The following is a 19601-nucleotide window of genomic DNA, read 5'->3' as shown; positions in this document are numbered from 1 at the left end:
TAATTATTTGTATTTTTTTAATAGAGGTAGCAAAAAAATTAATAAAATATAAAATATATACTATTCCCTAGAACGATATGGTTATAATACTGAAAGTATTAGTTATTTTCATAGCGATGTATATATGTAGTATACATTGGTTCCTCTTGCCACTGGTCCTGGGTGTGGTACTGTTGATTCGACCGCCATCTTGGATTGTGATGTCACGGCGGTCATTTTGGTTGATCTTGACCTAGACCTTCTACTTTGACCAGCAAAATGTACCAGAAAGCAAAAAAAAAAAGTTACAAATAAATCGCTAAAAATTTGCCAAAATTTCCAGTTTTTAGGAGAGAAATAAATTCCGCCAAAAATTCTAAAACAATTTAAAAAAAATCAAATTTCGAGAGAAAAACAATAAAAATAATCATACCATTGAAATTCATAATGCCTCAAAATATTTTTGCCTTTTAAAATACGAAAAATCCCCAACTATACTTAAATTCCTTATCGTAGAGCCGCCCTAAGCCTTAACAATTAGGAAACTCCGTGGGCTCACTCTGGAGAAAGGTACAGTTTGGAAGTTTGTTCTTCGCAAGAAGGGGACCGAGTAGAAGCAATCTGACATGGCGGCGAGAATAAAACAATATGTGTTTTTTTCGTATTTGTGTATATATATTCTTATAACACCTGTGCTTATTTACAGTACATATGTTAAGTGAAATCTGTAACTTGACGGTAAAATGAAAGATTATCTGGTTAGTTGCAGGGTTCAAACCTAGACTTAGCTATATTATAAGGAACAAATTTCGAGAGCTATATGCCAATTTGACAGTCATAATTGTGTCACCGTCGTAGGATTTCATTAGCCATAGTTCATGATAGGTTAAAGTTGCTGCTGGAGTCGTTCCTTCAGTGCAATTTGAAAATATTCATTCTGTTTTTTACTAATTTTCAAAAACTGTAAGTCTCAGCTACTTGCACTCTGTGCGAATGGTTAAAGAAAACTCGGAACATTATTTACGAGATACATGAAATTTAAACATATGACACCCCAAAACCAAAACCTGAGAATGAGAGAAGAATAAAAATAATCTACTGGATGCTCTTGTTAGGTTTACTGACTAATCTGTTAAGTTAAAAATGTTTTAATTAGTTTACAAGATTTTGTTAAATAAATTAAAAACTTTATTTGCAACCTTTTCAAATTTCTTTATTATGTTATAAACTCAGAAAAACTTGTATAAAAACATTTGCCTGTAATTAGCAACAGGACTTGATAAGCTCAAACTAATTTAATTTTTTGAAGAAAACTAATTACAGCTTTCTTCGACACGTTAATTGAAATATAAAGTCAAAAAAATTAATTTAGAAATTTTTATAATAAAACCTACATTTCAATATAAATATATATAAAACTTTTGTTTATTTCTGCATCTGTATGTCTTGTATGCTTGGAATTTAATTTAACCTTTATGTCAATGAATGCAGTGGAGTTCTTTCCTTCTGCTGTCGGTTGAGATAATCTGATTCCCCAAAAACATACTTTTCTGCATTCTGAAACGTTCTCACAAAAATCCCATTTGTTTTAGTAACGTGTTAGAATCTCTTAACCTAAAAATCTCTCTTCTCTCTCTAACTATCTATGTAGCATTTAGTTATGTAAGTCAGAAAAAAACACTATAACCTTCAGTGTTCACTTATTTGTTAAAAATTTCGAATTTTGCACAGTCGGAGCTTTCTGAAATTTTCTTTTCTAAGTCTGTTTCAGACTCTGCAGCAGCACACATTGTATGCCCTCGCCTATATTATTTTTAAGCCGACACGGCAATTGTGCCCTTTTATCACGTCATGACGGCGTCTATCTTCCTCCCCCCCCCCTCCCTCCGGACAAAACAAAGCCGCATTTCGAAAGCCACCTCTTACACGGTCACCCGAGCCGCAAACACCCTCCTCCTCGCCCACCCGAGCAGCGGCCAATCCCAGAGCACTTCAAGGGCGCGTCGGAGAGTCGATGAAGGGAAAGGAAATACGCAACCCGATGAGGGCAATCGGTTAAAAATGGCGACGCATCTTTCCTCCACAGAAGCCATTGGCAAATGACCTCCCACCACTAATACCAAGATAGATATTACGTCAGTCAGTATGACGTCATGGCGGCCATTTTGTTTTCGTCTGCTGGAGGCCGCCATCTTGGATACAACATACTATTGTTTTCGTCTGCCAGAAGGAGCTGTCACCATATTAGTTTAAGTTTTATACGCTAGAGTGCAGTAGTATTTAATGCCAGGGCATACGCCATCTTGCCTCCCATATTGAAATTATGTAATTATTTAGCAATAAATTCGGGTAAAATTCCAAAAACCATAAAATAATATGGTTAAAATAAAGATTGATTCAATCGATTTATGTCCTCAGTTCGATCCTTACTGATACAATAAAGATAATCTAATTAAAATTACCATAAAAAATGACAGGTTCAAGAAAAAACCTCACAATTTTTACAAATAACAATTTATTTATGATTCTACTCTAATACACGAACACTTGCGAAAGTTAGCAATCCAATAAACATTTAGTTATGAGTTTTTCTGAACTGACTAATTCTCAGCTCCAATCGGTTTGCTGAAGACGGAGACCAGCCAGATCTTTACTGACATAGTCTTCCTCTACCCGAGAAATTGTGTCTCGATACTGTGTTTAAAAGACTGCTTTATATCGTCAGAACTGTAAATGGCAGTATTCTTAATCTTGAAAGCGCACTTCTTCCCTTGGTTCTTGAACGGATATAGTTTACCATAGACGCAGTCCAAACACAAGTTGTATTTTAAAGGTCCGTACGTAGCAACTTCGTCAGTAAGCCGAACAACAGGGCCTTTGTATGTCTTCAAGTGTCTTTTCATCTTGTCATTTCTTGTACTTTGCTTGCGACACTTTTTACAACTTAACATTTTACGAGAAAGATTATAAGCGAATTCTGTCGTGTCGACGAGCATTACTGTTGTTCGAGAAAATCTTCTCACAGTAACGGCATCGATGCTCGATAGTTGTAGAGGAATCACCAACCATTGAATTCCCCTTCGCTGGTGAAACGTAATTTATCGACGTCTATTCTGCAGCCAGCACTGCGTGGCCTAGAGTCTCTTCTGCTGGTGGAACCATGCCAGTAGTATGTAAATGGGGTTCCGAGATCAGGCCTCAGGCGGTGGAGCCGAGAGCCGGCTCCGCCATCTTGGATTGTGACGTCACGGCGGCAAAAATTCCTCAAAATTCCTCAAAAATGACTCAAAATGACTCAAAATTTCCCGTTTTCGAGGGAAAAATTCCCGTTTCGAGGAAAAATTAGGATTTCAAAAAACCACAAATGTCTTTTGCCTTAGAAAGAACACCAATTCCTAAAATAGGCTTAAGCATCCTTAACTCAAGCCTCAGTTAAGCCATTTCTAGGAATAAGGATACCATGACCTTTGACCTTGACCCCGGCGGCCATCTTGGATCCGCCATCTAGGATCCGCCATTTTGGATGACGTCATTGTGTTTTCTCGAACATTCAGGCGACGTGTTTTCCGCCATTTTGAATGATGACGTCACCGTTGCAATTTCCGTTACGGCCGCCATCTTTAACTTTTTTATGTATTATCCGATTTTAATGAAATGTTTTTTAAAAATTATAAAAAAATTCATTTAATAAAATTTTAATAAATTATAAATAAAAAATTACAAAAACGACACGGAGTTCGGAGTCCTCGGTTCGAACACGACGAGTGCAAAAAAAATAAAAATTGCGACCGATCCTTCCCCCTAGGTGGCTGCTGGCAGACTGACCCCCACCACTTTTACCAATGCACATATACCATCAGGTAGTATGACGTCATGTCCGCCATCTTGTCTTCGATGCTGGAAGCCAACATCATTGTATCGTCGGCTAGAGTGCGCTGACACCATGCTAGTTTAATTCTTACCCACTAGAGTGCAGTAATCATTTATTACTGTGACACCCGCCATCTTGTCATTTGGCCGCCATCTTTAAAATCCGTAATTATTTAGCTAGAAATTCGGGAAAAGTTCCAAAATTCATTAAATAAATCACTCATTAATTTACATATTGATTCGATCGATTCCCGTCCTCGGTTCGATACCCGATCGTTGCAATAATGTTTAATCTTATGTAAAAAAATAATTTAAATAAACCATGTTCAACATTCGTAAAGAGACTCTAAATCCTCTACGACCACCATCCTATCAGACATCAAGACCACCACATTGGAAATGTGTAATTTTAATGCTAGAGATCTGGGAAAAAGTTCAGAAATCATTAAATAAATTTCCGATCAATATACTGATTAATTAGATCGACTAAGGTCCTTGGTACGATCTAGGATGATGCAAAAAAAATTAAATATAACATCAATTTAACATAAAAGTAACAGGTTCGAGGAATTAAACACTGTAAGTTCTTTTACAAACATAATATTTATTACATAATTTCTATTCTACTACAGGATCACTTACGAAAGCCAGCAATCTTATAATCATTTAGTTCCGCAGCGGTGTGAAATGACTAATTCTTAGCTCCAATCGGTTTATACTAGACAGAGTCCAGCCAGAACCTTTACAGACATAGTCCACCTCTTCTTGACAGAGTTTCTGGATACCGTTTTTAACAGTTTGCTTCACATCGTTAGAACTGTAAATTACTGCAGCCGATGTCTTGAATGCACACTTCTTCACTTTGTCATCGAACGGATATGGCTTTCCATATATACAGTCCAACCACAAGTTATATTTCAAAGGTCCGTTTGTTGCTACATCATCAGTAAGCTGATTGATTATCTTCTGTCTGATATCGTCAAGAAAATTACAACTGTCCTTCGACTCACCGAACGTATTTAGATAAAAGTAGTCTTTCAACGTTCCACGAAATGCAGACTGCGCCAAGTAGAAGCCATTTCGTTCACTTGTAATGCTCCGAACACAGTCTTAGGTTTAGTTCCATGTTCAGACGTCATAACAATCGGTTGCTGGGCATCTGTTTTTTTGGTTGTACACTTTCGTGTCTCCAATCTAAAGCGAGGAGTCGAAATGTTGGCAGGTAGTTCAGCAGTAGGAGCACAGACTCCACCTTTACATTTTTTCGCATGATGTCGCAAACTATCGATTCGAGTAAACCATTCATGACAATCATCACATCGAAACTTTATACGAGAAGGATTCTTTTTGCATTTGCTCCGCTCATGTCTTCGTGCATCATGGAAAAATGCGAACGACGTATCACAGTAGCTGCAAGGATACCGTGCTGATGTAGACGAACCTTTCAGACCCGATCCAGATATGGACGTTGCAACAGTAGTACCATTTCCAGGCATACTCTTATGAACATCGATGCATCGCTGTTGCACCGAAACCTTTACTTTCTGCCGCACAGCAGGACCTTTACATGCCTTCATGTGCGTTTTCATATTATCTTTTCTGGCAAACTGCTTATGACATTTCTCACAAACAAACATTTTACGATATAGGTTCTTGACACATTCGCTCCTCTCGTGTCGCCGAGCATTGCTGTTGTTTGAGAAAATCTTGTCGCAGTAACAGCACCGATGTTCGCTAGTTGTCAAATCAGCATCCATTGAAGTCTCCATCGAGGTCGTATCGTCGATCGTCGTGGTTTCCTGCACATCCAGCTCAGTAGTTATTAAGCTATCTTCTGCTGGTGGTATCACATCTATTGAAATCTCCTCCAATGTTGACGTCGTCGTCGTTGCCAACGAGATCTGCTCCACCATTGTCGTCGCTGACGTCAAGGTTCCCGTAGACGATGGTACAACGTCCATCGAGTTCGACGTTAAAGTCGGTAAAGATGCCATCGAGTTCTCAAGAACAGGTAATTACGCGACTTATGCACCAGATGAAATAATCTAGGTGATCCTTACACCGTCGACGACAGTAACAAACTGACCGACCTGCTGTCTAGGACTCGCTTATATACATGCACCGGATGGAATAATACGCTAGTCAAATCAAGAATCATTTACAATAATACTAGAGTCAAAACAACATAAAAAATAGAAGGACCAACAACGAAAAGGCAGCACATTCGGAAGCACCGACAACGAAAAGGCAGCACATTTGGAAGCACCGACAACGAAAAGGCAGCACATTTGGAAGCACCGACAACGAAAAGGCAGCACATTTGGAAGCACCGACAACGAAAAGGCAGCACATTTGGAAGCACCGACAACGAAAAGGCAGCACCGACAACGAAAAGGTAGCACATTTGGAAGCACCGACAACGAAAAGGCAGCACCGACAACGAAAAGGCAGCACATTTGGAAGCACCGACAACGAAAAGGCAGCACCGACAACGAAAAGGCAGCACATTTGGAAGCACCGACAACGAAAAGGCAGCACATTTGGAAGCACCGACAACGAAAAGGCAGCACCGACAACGAAAAGGCAGCACATTTGGAAGCACCGACAACGAAAAGGCAGCACCGACAACGAAAAGGCAGCACATTTGGAAGCACCGACAACGAAAAGGCAGTACCGACAACGAAAAGGCAGCACATTTGGAAGCACCGACAAAGAAAAGGCAGCACCGACAACGAAAAGGCAGCACATTTGGAAGCACCGACAACGAAAAGGCCGCACCGCCAACGAAAAGGAAGCACATTTGGAAGTACCGACAACGAAAAGGTTGCACCGTTAACGAAAAGGAAGCACATTTGGAAGCACCGACAACGAAAAGGAAGCACCATCAACGAAAAGGCCGCACCGCCAACGAAAAGGAAGCACATTTGGAAGCACCGACAACGAAAAGGCAGCACCGCCAACGAAAAGGAAGCACATTTGGAAGCACCGACAAAGAAAAGGCAGCACCGCCAACGAAAAGGAAGCACATTTGGAAGCACCGACAACGAAAAGGCAGCACCATCGACGAAAAGGAAGCACATTAATTTGTCATTGACTCCAATATTCATTGGCTCCAATATTCATTAGCTCCAATATTCATTGGCTCCAATATTCATTGACTCCAATATCCATGAGCACCAATATCAATTGGCTCGAATTGCTCCAAAAGGTTCCATCAGCCTTTTGGCTCCAACAGTTTTTTGGCTCCGATAGTCATTGGCTCCAATAGTCTTTGGCTACAATATTCATTGGCTCCAATAATCATTGACTGCAATATTCATTGGTTCCAATATTCATTGGTTCCAATATTCATTGGCTCCAATATTCATTGGCTCCAATATTCAATGGCTCCAATATTCATTGACTCCAATATTCATTGGCTCCATCAGTCATTGACAACTACAGTCTTTTGGTCCCAAATGTCTTTTGGCTCCAAATATATTAGGCTAGAATTCTTCGAGTCTAAGAGACTATGAGACCACATGGTTACAGAACTACGTGACTACGAATCTTCAAGTTTACGAGACTGCGAGGCTACAGAGCTACGAAGCCTCTAGTACACAGGTTTACGTGACTGCGAGGATACAGGACTACCAGTCTGCATGAGTACTTGACTACGAAGCTACTCGTCTACAAGGCTACAATTACAGCATCTGTTTTCGTCAGAATTTTCTCTTTTGCTCCAACTGCACCACCAGCATTATTTTATAAGATTACAAGGCCGCCTGCTTACGTAGCTTCAAGTCTACGAGGATACTTGGATACGTAGCTTCAATTCTACGAGGTCCTAAGACTTCATGACTACGCGACTTCGAGCCATGAGGTTACGAGATTACGTGACTACGAATCTTCATGTTTACGAGACTGCGAGGCTACAGAGCTACGAAGCCTCTAGAAAACGAGTTTACGTGACTGCGTGGATACAGGAATACAAGTCTGCATGAGTTCTTGACTACGAAGCTACTCGTCTGCAAGGCTCCAATTGACACATCTGTCTTCGATGGAATTTTCTCTTTTGCTACATCTACACCATCAGCATTATGTTATAAGATTACAAAGCTACTTGCTTACGTAGCTTCAAGTCTACGAGGCTCCAATACATCATGACTACGAGACTACGAACCATGAGGTTACGAGACTATGCGATTGCAAGTCTTCAAGGTTACGTCATCGCGAGGCTATAGGACTACGAAGCTTCCAGAACGCATGGTTACGAGAATGCATGACTAATTGACCGCATGGCTACGAAACTTTATGTCTCTAACTGACTACAATAGCACTATTCAGTGGTGAGAGTTAATTTATTTCATGCAAAGGTACTTGCTGCAAGCAGTTCCGCTTTTCAACATCAGATGACGTCATGTTTTGCTTGCAGGTAAAATAATATTTATTTATTTTATGCGGGATGCGGGTTGTTCACTATCGGTCGCATAAGAAGAATGGCATCGATAGTCTTCAAGGAGAAGGAAGTTCGTCCTTCCTGCTACTGCTTCTCAGATTTCTCACGGTCCGCCATCTTGGATTGCGACGTCACGGCTGCCATCTTGGATGGGTGTGACTTTGACCTTTGACCGAAACCGCAGGAATGATCGCAAGCACACGGATTAACCATCATAATATTGATAAGAATAATCAGGAGCACACGGAGAAAACCATCATAATAATGGCAAGAATAATCAAGAGCACACGGAGAAAAACGACACATGTTTTCTTTGATATCATAAAATTACAGGAAAAAAATATTTAAAAATAAAAATAAATTAATTAAAAAATTTAAAATAAAAACAAAAAATACATAAAATTCTGGCTTGTACTAGAACTCTATCTTTGCTCAACAATGATAAGTTTACAAGCTAGCAGAATCAGTTTATGTATTTTTTGTTTTTATTTTAAATTTTTTTATTAATTTATTTTTATTTTTAAATATTTTTTTCCTGTAATTTTATGATATCAAAGAAAACATGTGTCGTTTTTCTCCGTGTGCTCCTGATTATTCTTGCCAATATTATGATGGTTTTCTCCGTGTGCACCTGATTATTCTTATCAATATTATGATGGTTAATCCGTGTGCTTGCGATCATTCCTGCGGTTTCGGTCAAAGGTCAAAGTCACAACCATCCAAGATGGCAGCCGTGACGTCGCAATCTAAGATGGCGGACCGTGAGAAATCTGAGAAGCACTAGCAGGAAGGACGAACTTCCTTCTCCTTGAAGACTATCGATGCCATTCTTCTTATGCGACCGATAGTGAACAACCCGCATCCCGCATAAAATAAATAAATATTATTTTACCTGCAAGCAAAACATGACGTCATCTGATGTTGAAAAGCGGAACTGCTTGCAGCAAGTACCTTTGCATGAAATAAATTAACTCTCACCACTGAATAGTGCTATTGTAGTCAGTTAGAGACATAAAGTTTCGTAGCCATGCGGTCAATTAGTCATGCATTCTCGTAACCATGCGTTCTGGAAGCTTCGTAGTCCTATAGCCTCGCGATGACGTAACCTTGAAGACTTGCAATCGCATAGTCTCGTAACCTCATGGTTCGTAGTCTCGTAGTCATGATGTATTGGAGCCTCGTAGACTTGAAGCTACGTAAGCAAGTAGCTTTGTAATCTTATAACATAATGCTGATGGTGTAGATGTAGCAAAAGAGAAAATTCCATCGAAGACAGATGTGTCAATTGGAGCCTTGCAGACGAGTAGCTTCGTAGTCAAGAACTCATGCAGACTTGTATTCCAGTATCCACGCAGTCACGTAAACTCGTTTTCTAGAGGCTTCGTAGCTCTGTAGCCTCGCAGTCTCGTAAACATGAAGATTCGTAGTCACGTAATCTCGTAACCTCATGGCTCGAAGTCGCGTAGTCATGAAGTCTTAGGACCTCGTAGAATTGAAGCTACGTATCCAAGTATCCTCGTAGACTTGAAGCTACGTAAGCAGGCGGCCTTGTAATCTTATAACATAATGCTGGTGGTGCAGTTGGAGCAAAAGAGAAAATTCTGACGAAAACAGATGCTGTAATTGTAGCCTTGTAGACGAGTAGCTTCGTAGTCAAGTACTCATGCAGACTGGTAGTCCTGTATCTTCGCAGTCACGTAAACCTGTGTACTAGAGGCTTCGTAGCTCTGTAGCCTCGCAGTCTCGTAAACTTGAAGATTCGTAGTCACGTAGTTCTGTAACCATGTGGTCTCATAGTCTCTTAGACTCGAAGAATTCTAGCCTAATATATTTGGAGCCAAAAGACTTTTGGGACCAAAAGACTGTAGTTGTCAATGACTGATGGAGCCAATGAATATTGGAGTCAATGAATATTGGAGCCATTGAATATTGGAGCCAATGAATATTGGAGCCAATGAATATTGGAACCAATGAATATTGGAACCAATGAATATTGGAACCAATGAATATTGCAGTCAATGATTATTGGAGCCAATGAATATTGTAGCCAAAGACTATTGGAGCCAATGACTATCGGAGCCAAAAAACTGTTGGAGCCAAAAGGCTGATGGAACCTTTTGGAGCAATTCGAGCCAATTGATATTGGAGCTCATGGATATTGGAGTCAATGAATATTGGAGCCAATGAATATTGGAGCTAATGAATATTGGAGCCAATGAATATTGGAGTCAATGACAAATTAATGTGCTTCCTTTTCGTCGATGGTGCTGCCTTTTCGTTGTCGGTGCTTCCAAATGTGCTTCCTTTTCGTTGGCGGTGCGGCCTTTTCGTTGATGGTGCTTCCTTTTCGTTGTCGGTGCTTCCAAATGTGCTTCCTTTTCGTTAACGGTGCGACCTTTTCGTTGTCGGTGCTTCCAAATGTGCTTCCTTTTCGTTGGCGGTGCGGCCTTTTCGTTGTCGGTGCTTCCAAATGTGCTGCCTTTTCGTTGTCGGTGCTGCCTTTTCTTTGTCGGTGCTTCCAAATGTGCTGCCTTTTCGTTGTCGGTACTGCCTTTTCGTTGTCGGTGCTTCCAAATGTGTTGCCTTTTCGTTGTCGGTGCTGCCTTTTCGTTGTCGGTGCTTCCAAATGTGCTGCCTTTTCGTTGTCGGTGCTTCCAAATGTGCTGCCTTTTCGTTGTCGGTGCTTCCAAATGTGCTGCCTTTTCGTTGTCGGTGCTGCCTTTTCGTTGTCGGTGCTTCCAAATGTGCTGCCTTTTCGTTGTCGGTGCTGCCTTTTCGTTGTCGGTGCTTCCAAATGTGCTGCCTTTTCGTTGTCGGTGCTTCCAAATGTGCTGCCTTTTCGTTGTCGGTGCTTCCAAATGTGCTGCCTTTTCGTTGTCGGTGCTTCCAAATGTGCTGCCTTTTCGTTGTCGGTGCTTCCAAATGTGCTGCCTTTTCGTTGTCGGTGCTGCCTTTTCGTTGTCGGTGCTTCCAAATGTGCTGCCTTTTCGTTGTCGGTGCTTCCAAATGTGCTGCCTTTTCGTTGTCGGTGCTTCCAAATGTGCTGCCTTTTCGTTGTCGGTGCTTCCAAATGTGCTGCCTTTTCGTTGTCGGTGCTTCCGAATGTGCTGCCTTTTCGTTGTTGGTCCTTCTATTTTTTATGTTGTTTTGACTTTAGTATTATTGTAAATGATTCTTAATTTGACTAGCGTATTATTCCATCCGGTGCATGTATATAAGCGAGTCCTAGACAGCAGGTTGGTCAGTTTGTTACTGTCGTCGACGGTGTAAGGATCACCTAGATTATTTCATCTGGTGCATAAGTCGCGTAATTACCTGTTCTTGAGAACTCGATGGCATCTTTACCGACTTTAACGTCGAACTCGATGGACGTTGTACCATCGTCTACGGGAACCTTGACGTCAGCGACGACAATGGTGGAGCAGATCTCGTTGGCAACGACGACGACGTCAACATTGGAGGAGATTTCAATAGATGTGATACCACCAGCAGAAGAAAGCTTAATAACTACTGAGCTGGATGTGCAGGAAACCACGACGATCGACGATACGACCTCGATGGAGACTTCAATGGATGCTGATTTGACAACTAGCGAACATCGGTGCTGTTACTGCGACAAGATTTTCTCAAACAACAGCAATGCTCGGCGACACGAGAGGAGCGAATGTGTCAAGAACCTATATCGTAAAATGTTTGTTTGTGAGAAATGTCATAAGCAGTTTGCCAGAAAAGATAATATGAAAACGCACATGAAGGCATGTAAAGGTCCTGCTGTGCGGCAGAAAGTAAAGGTTTCGGTGCAACAGCGATGCATCGATGTTCATAAGAGTATGCCTGGAAATGGTACTACTGTTGCAACGTCCATATCTGGATCGGGTCTGAAAGGTTCATCTACATCAGCACGGTATCCTTGCAGCTACTGTGATACGTCGTTCGCATTTTTCCATGATGCACGAAGACATGAGCGGAGCAAATGCAAAAAGAATCCTTCTCGTATAAAGTTTCGATGTGATGATTGTCATGAATGGTTTACTCGAATCGATAGTTTGCGACATCATGCGAAAAAATGTAAAGGTGGAGTCTGTGCTCCTACTGCTGAACTACCTGCCAACATTTCGACTCCTCGCTTTAGATTGGATACACGAAAGTGTACAACCAAAAAAACAGATGCCCAGCAACCGATTGTTATGACGTCTGAACATGGAACTAAACCTAAGACTGTGTTCGGAGCATTACAAGTGAACGAAATGGCTTCTACTTGGCGCAGTCTGCATTTCGTGGAACGTTGAAAGACTACTTTTAGCTAAATACGTTCGGTGAGTCGAAGGACAGTTGTAATTTTCTTGACGATATCAGACAGAAGATAATCAATCAGCTTACTGATGATGTAGCAACAAACGGACCTTTGAAATATAACTTGTGGTTGGACTGTATATATGGAAAGCCATATCCGTTCGATGACAAAGTGAAGAAGTGTGCATTCAAGACATCGGCTGCAGTAATTTACAGTTCTAACGATGTGAAGCAAACTGTTAAAAACGGTATCCAGAAACTCTGTCAAGAAGAGGTGGACTATGTCTGTAAAGGTTCTGGCTGGACTCTGTCTAGTATAAACCGATTGGAGCTAAGAATTAGTCATTTCACACCGCTGCGGAACTAAATGATTATAAGATTGCTGGCTTTCGTAAGTGATCCTGTAGTAGAATAGAAATTATGTAATAAATATTATGTTTGTAAAAGAACTTACAGTGTTTAATTCCTCGAACCTGTTACTTTTATGTTAAATTGATGTTATATTTAATTTTTTTTGCATCATCCTAGATCGTACCAAGGACCTTAGTCGATCTAATTAATCAGTATATTGATCGGAAATTTATTTAATGATTTCTGAACTTTTTCCCGGATCTCTAGCATTAAAATTACACATTTCCAATGTGGTGGTCTTGATGTCTGATAGGATGGTGGTCGTAGAGGATTTAGAGTCTCTTTACGAATGTTGAACATGGTTTATTTAAATTATTTTTTTACATAAGATTAAACATTATTGCAACGATCGGGTATCGAACCGAGGACGGGAATCGATCGAATCAATATGTAAATTAATGAGTGATTTATTTAATGAATTTTGGAACTTTTCCCGAATTTCTAGCTAAATAATTACGGATTTTAAAGATGGCGGCCAAATGACAAGATGGCGGGTGTCACAGTAATAAATGATTACTGCACTCTAGTGGGTAAGAATTAAACTAGCATGGTGTCAGCGCACTCTAGCCGACGATACAATGATGTTGGCTTCCAGCATCGAAGACAAGATGGCGGACATGACGTCATACTACCTGATGGTATATGTGCATTGGTAAAAGTGGTGGGGGTCAGTCTGCCAGCAGCCACCTAGGGGGAAGGATCGGTCGCAATTTTTATTTTTTTTGCACTCGTCGTGTTCGAACCGAGGACTCCGAACTCCGTGTCGTTTTTGTAATTTTTTATTTATAATTTATTAAAATTTTATTAAATGAATTTTTTTATAATTTTTAAAAAACATTTCATTAAAATCGGATAATACATAAAAAAGTTAAAGATGGCGGCCGTAACGGAAATTGCAACGGTGACGTCATCATTCAAAATGGCGGAAAACACGTCGCCTGAATGTTCGAGAAAACACAATGACGTCATCCAAAATGGCGGATCCTAGATGGCGGATCCAAGATGGCCGCCGGGGTCAAGGTCAAAGGTCATGGTATCCTTATTCCTAGAAATGGCTTAACTGAGGCTTGAGTTAAGGATGCTTAAGCCTATTTTAGGAATTGGTGTTCTTTCTAAGGCAAAAGACATTTGTGGTTTTTTGAAATCCTAATTTTTCCTCGAAACGGGAATTTTTCCCTCGAAAACGGGAAATTTTGAGTCATTTTGAGTCATTTTTGAGGAATTTTGAGGAATTTTTGCCGCCGTGACGTCACAATCCAAGATGGCGGAGCCGGCTCTCGGCTCCACCGCCTGAGGCCTGATCTCGGAACCCCATTTACATACTACTCATGCCTGTTAAAGTCTGCTCTAATGTTGTTGGGGAGGATGATACACATTTTACCGGGATCGGTCTCGTAGCTGAAGAAATCTTCGCGTTCGATGGTACAACTTCCATTCGATGCATCGATAAAGATGGTAAAGATGCCATCGAGTTCTCAAGAATAGGATCAGACGAGTCAAACTAGTGATCCTTACCCGGTCATAGCCAGTAAAAAACTGAGAATAGTATCGTCCAGTCCTCAATTATATACACATGATCACTGGAATAATATGCAAGTCAAAACATAAATCATTTAAATTAATGTACAAGTCAAAAAACATTCAAAAAAGGAAGCACATGTGGAAGGACATTAAAAAAAGAAGCAAATTTAGAATCGCATTCGTCAAAAGGGAACCATAAACAACGAGAAGAATGTACATTTGCATGTACATTCTACTCTGTATGATACAACCCCATCAGTCTTTGGCTCCAACAGTCTTTGGCTCCAACTGTCTTTGGCTTCAACTGTTTTTGGCTCCAACAGTCACGTCGGCCAACAAGATGTCGGATACCACGATAGTTGACTGTTTGTTAATAAATAATACTACACTCTAGCGGATAAAAATTAAACTACGTAATATGGCGGCAACACACTCTAGTAGAGGGCGAGGGTCCTACATGACACTAGCGTTCCTTGTATATATTACTGAAAACAAGATGGCTGCCGCGTTCTATAGCATGCGATGTGTGTTAAATAGCGCACCTGGTATCGAGCATTGAAAATTAAAATGTGGCGGCTTGGTCTCAAACGGGTGATGGTATTATTTCTTCGAATTCAAAAAATCTATAAGTCCGAATATGTGTAATTTTTTTATATAGGTACCATAATTAATTCTCAGTCTGATAAATGTATCGATTGCAGTTCAGTTAAAGGCATATGTTATCCAACCCAGAGGTCCTAGCTGTCATTGTTCGAATGTATTTTGTATTAAAAAAAGAATTTAATATGTCGATAAGGACCACAATACCATGTGCAGGTATTGGAACATTGATCTTATGTGCCTGACAGAGCGATGCTGGCGCTCTCTAGGAAACAACAGCAGAAACAAAGATGTCATTATCCAGGATGGTGGCCTCCAGCAGATGACAAAATATGATGGACATGACATTATAAACAAAGAAAATTAAATGTGACAACAGATCCAAGATGTCGGTCGTGACATCAGGATTAAATATGGCGGCCGTAACGAAAACTGCAACGTTCTAGAATCCAAGATGGCAACCGTAACGAAAAGTGCAACGATGATGTCATAAACATCCAATATTGTGAGCATAACGAAAAGTGCAATGTTCGGGGAGTGTTACGTTTGATTTCAAGATGGTGGAATTCAAGATGGCGACTGAGATCAAAGGTCAAAGTCAAAGTCATATATTTTCGCCGTGACATCACAATCCAAGATGTCGGACATCAGCACCAGCACCTCACTCCGACTCCTGTCCAGTACCGGCCAATACATACTACTATGTATTTTTCAAGGTCATGATATACTGCATATATATGATGCTGCAGGCTGTGAACTATTCTATCTAGTACGATTTCAGCACCGTTTGCGTTCAAATTAAGAAAATAAAATGCTCCTTCTCCAAGGTAGCGTTTCCGTTAAGACGGGATTTAATGTTTGTTCGAAAATTCAAACTTTTAATGGAACTCCGTAAGCGAAATGATTTTAAGAATGCTTTAGTGATGTCTGCACGGTTGTTGACTGCATGATGTCGGCGTAACCTTGCTGATTTCGTCTTAGATGTCATATTTAAGAGCTGCGATGTTCTTTTAGGCATGTTTTCGTTATTATACAATTACAGTAACTATAAATTTACATAAAATTGTACACAACACATTAAAGAAAACTTTACACAAAACACTTCAATAAGATAAAATTTAGAACATAAACTAAACGAGTTTTCAAATTTAAAAACATTTATTGGCATAGGTGTACTTGTCAAAGCACTCCATACTGATTAAACTATTCATAGAAATATTCATAGAGAAAACCTCATCTTGTAAAATTTATTTGACCAATAACAAAAAAAAATACCAGTGGCTGGAATATTAAACATGGATATATGGTATCACGGACTTTTTTTGTAAAGATAATAAAGTTCAATATTTTATATTTACATTTTATTAGTTTTATTTGATGTACATATTATTTCTTTAATTTAAAACTTTTAGGCAGCGCACGCAGATAAATCTACCATACGGCTAGTTTTTTCTGACTCCAATTACAGTTAATGTGATTTCTTACTGAAAACTCATCCTAATCAGAATAAAAAATAGCCTATAGCACTCAGGGATAATGTAGCTTCCTATTAGTGACATAATTCTAAGAATATGATCAGTAGTTTCAGAGATTACTCCCTATATCCAAACTTACTAACTTACAAACTTTACCTCTTTATAATATTAGTGTACATATATACATACATTTATATATATATATGTATAAATATACATACCGAGCTGAGTACATCAGAACGCTTTGCAACGGAACGGAATTTCGAGCCATATCAAAGACGGATCGTTTGTGACTGCTAACGCTAGATTAATGTTTTCCAGTCCAACTTAAAAAAATACATATTTAAGATCGATTAGTGTGTAAGCCATAACATACTATCCACTCCAGCATAAGAAAGGAACTTTCGTATTCTCTAAATTTATATACAGAAAATAAACAACCAAAAATACCATAAACAACATTGTTCATAATGCCAGATATACTCTAAATTATTTACTTTAGTATTTACACGTCTTATAACTTACATTAATAACCAACAATAAAGCAAGGATCAACATCGATTCACGTATGTATTTATATCCTACAATTAACTACAACAAATATATTTAAATTCAGAATTAAAATACGAAATGTATTCACTTTTCATAATCATTGATAAACGTTTGATAATTTTATAATCTGTTTTTACTTTACAATGACTCACCTATAAACATACAAGTAACAGTTTATTTTTGCTTATTTCAAACACTCAAAGTTAATGTAATGGCACAAAAATGGTTCTTAAACGACACATTACTAATAATGTTCCTTCTCTTTTTTTTTTTTTTTTCATTTCAAACAAAACAAAGTTGTACTTTTCAAGGAACTCAGTTTCAGTGTGCGATAAATACTATAATAAGTAGATTGTTGTCACATCGCAGTTCATTGTGTTTCTTGAGAACGAAGCGTTCCAACTGCTAAGAGATCAGCACCGTACCAGACGGACTTGCAGCTACGTCAATCTCTTCTTTTCATCTTAGACTGCAACAATTTCGGCATCTGTGGGAAAAATATATCATGCTTCAATAAGTATAATACGTAAACTACGCACAGCCGATGGTTATTATTATTTTTTTTAAATGTAAAGCTGCAGTGAAACATATATGTATAATGTAACTTCGTGTAAGGTTGTTTAAAAGTTTTTTTTTGTAACTGACAATCAGTACTGGTTACCAAAACACGTGTTTATCATCGCGAATATAAATAGTTAAAACATTTTTGACTTGTTATGTTTATTTATGGTTGAGTGACCGAATAAACTGCATTAGTATAATATGTTTTAAAGGAAATGATCGGTCTCTGTGGTTACTTTATATTATGATTTGATGAGTCAAACCGAAATTATAATTTTTTTTTAACGTTTAAAGCATCAGCTAAACAGATAGAACGGGCATACACAGGCTGCCACTCCAACTATTTTAAGACTTTAAACAAACTTTACTTTTGAACAAATATTATAGCAAAAATTTTATAGCTACAATTATCTCCAAAGAGAGAGAGAGAGAGAGAGAGAGAGATAACTTTTTGGTAGATCCAACCAACCAATAATGTGGCTCGAAGCTAAACATCATAGTGATTCCTGTAATTACTTTACAAAATTGCAGTTTACAATTAACTTTTCTTTATGGCTGTGTTAAGGGAGGAGCATTAAAACGAACTGTGCACGTGACTAGAGGTAACCAAACGAGTAAGTGAATGAAGGTTTGACTGCTTTGAAGTAACCCGAAACGTGGGTTACTGGAGAAGTAAGTATGTTGTCACCACGATATTTTAAAATAATGTGCGTGAGCAAAGTGGTCAGATCACCCGCCTCCCAACGAGACTACCCGAGCTACAGTTCCCAGGTCAAACCGGAACTACTTGCGGTGGACTTTGCCGTTGAGTCGATGGGTTTTCTCGCGGTACTATTTTCCCCCAACCTAATGATTCCATCATTTCTTTCCAAACTTGCCTTCTCTTATGACCTCGATTTCAACGAGACATGAATCCCTATTTCAAACTTCCAATGTAAATGTTTCTCATGTTTATTAAATATTAAGATTAGAGACTTCACAAAGGTTTCTTTAAGCTAAGGAAGAGGGCGAGGGGAGCGACTGACCAGGTCTGCACGTGCTCGAGCACGGTATCGCTGGCCGTCTTGCCGCGCCGGTCCGCGGCCGGCTGCGCGGGGGTCGACACCGGGGAAGCGGGGGAGCTCCCTTTGCGCCGCGCCCCCGGACCGCGGCTCCTGATTGGCTCGCTCAGCGACTGCAGCTTGCGCGCCGACAGCGAGCGCTTCATGCCTGCGCGAGAAGATGCACGCACACTGTCACACCTGGTTGTACAATGCAATCCAGGAACTAGACGCACTATGATCTCTATGGGAAGGATCTATCTGGGTTACACCTCTTGTAGGGTTGCAGATTTTCTGAGCCCACTGAGGTGCTATAAATGTCAGAGATATGGACATCTTTCCGGTAGTTGCAAGCAGGCGCAAACATGTGGTCGATGTGGAAAGGAAGGGCACTCTAATAAGCAGTGCGAGGCCACGAGGGTTTGCTGTGCCAATTGTAAGCGAGAGAACCTCACTGACCTTGATCATGAGGTAACTGCCCGCACATGCCCTACTCTGGTTAAGATGACCGCCTTAGAGGCTTCTCGCATAGATTATGGTTAGGTGTGCACAACTCAATATGCGGGGTTCTTCGGTTGTCTCGGCAGAGCTTGAAGCTGTATGCCGTGAAAATAAGATTGACATTGCGCTGGTGCAGGAGCCGTACTCCGTAGGCGGAAATCTGCCGGGCCTGACAGGAAGAAAGGTATTTATAGGAGAACACCCCCAGGCGGCGATAATAGTCTGGAATGAATCCATAGATATGCTGGTATGTGGCCACCTCTCGGGTAAATATCATATAGTAGTGCAGTTAACTGGGCCTGCACGAGAAGAGATATACCTGGTCTCCTCCTACTTCAAGTTTTCGGACGATGTCCAAGT

At 40.0% G+C, this 19601-nt stretch overlaps 1 protein-coding gene across 3 annotated transcripts in view; it reads right to left on the bottom strand.

The window, feature by feature from the left end:
- Window positions 1-16456: 16456 nt before the first annotated feature.
- Window positions 16457-19601, bottom strand: part of LOC134527952 (rap guanine nucleotide exchange factor 2-like) — an 80760-nt gene continuing 77615 nt past the window's right edge. For 2 of the 3 annotated variants that reach the window (XM_063361041.1, XM_063361042.1), the window contains 2 exons: window positions 18726-18909; window positions 16457-17626 (listed from right to left, as the gene is read on the bottom strand). In XM_063361041.1, the coding sequence (XP_063217111.1) occupies window position 17626; window positions 18726-18909 (185 nt within the window). In that variant the 3' untranslated portion in view covers window positions 16457-17625. The remainder of the gene's footprint in view (window positions 17627-18725; window positions 18910-19601) is intronic. The other variant, XM_063361043.1, reaches the window with a different exon arrangement.

Source organism: Bacillus rossius, chromosome 1, assembly GCF_032445375.1.
Source record: "Bacillus rossius redtenbacheri isolate Brsri chromosome 1, Brsri_v3, whole genome shotgun sequence".
Classification (NCBI taxonomy): Eukaryota; Metazoa; Arthropoda; class Insecta; order Phasmatodea; family Bacillidae; genus Bacillus; species Bacillus rossius.
The sequence above is the reverse complement of the archived record's forward strand: the minus strand, read 5'-3'. Positions and strand labels throughout refer to the sequence as shown.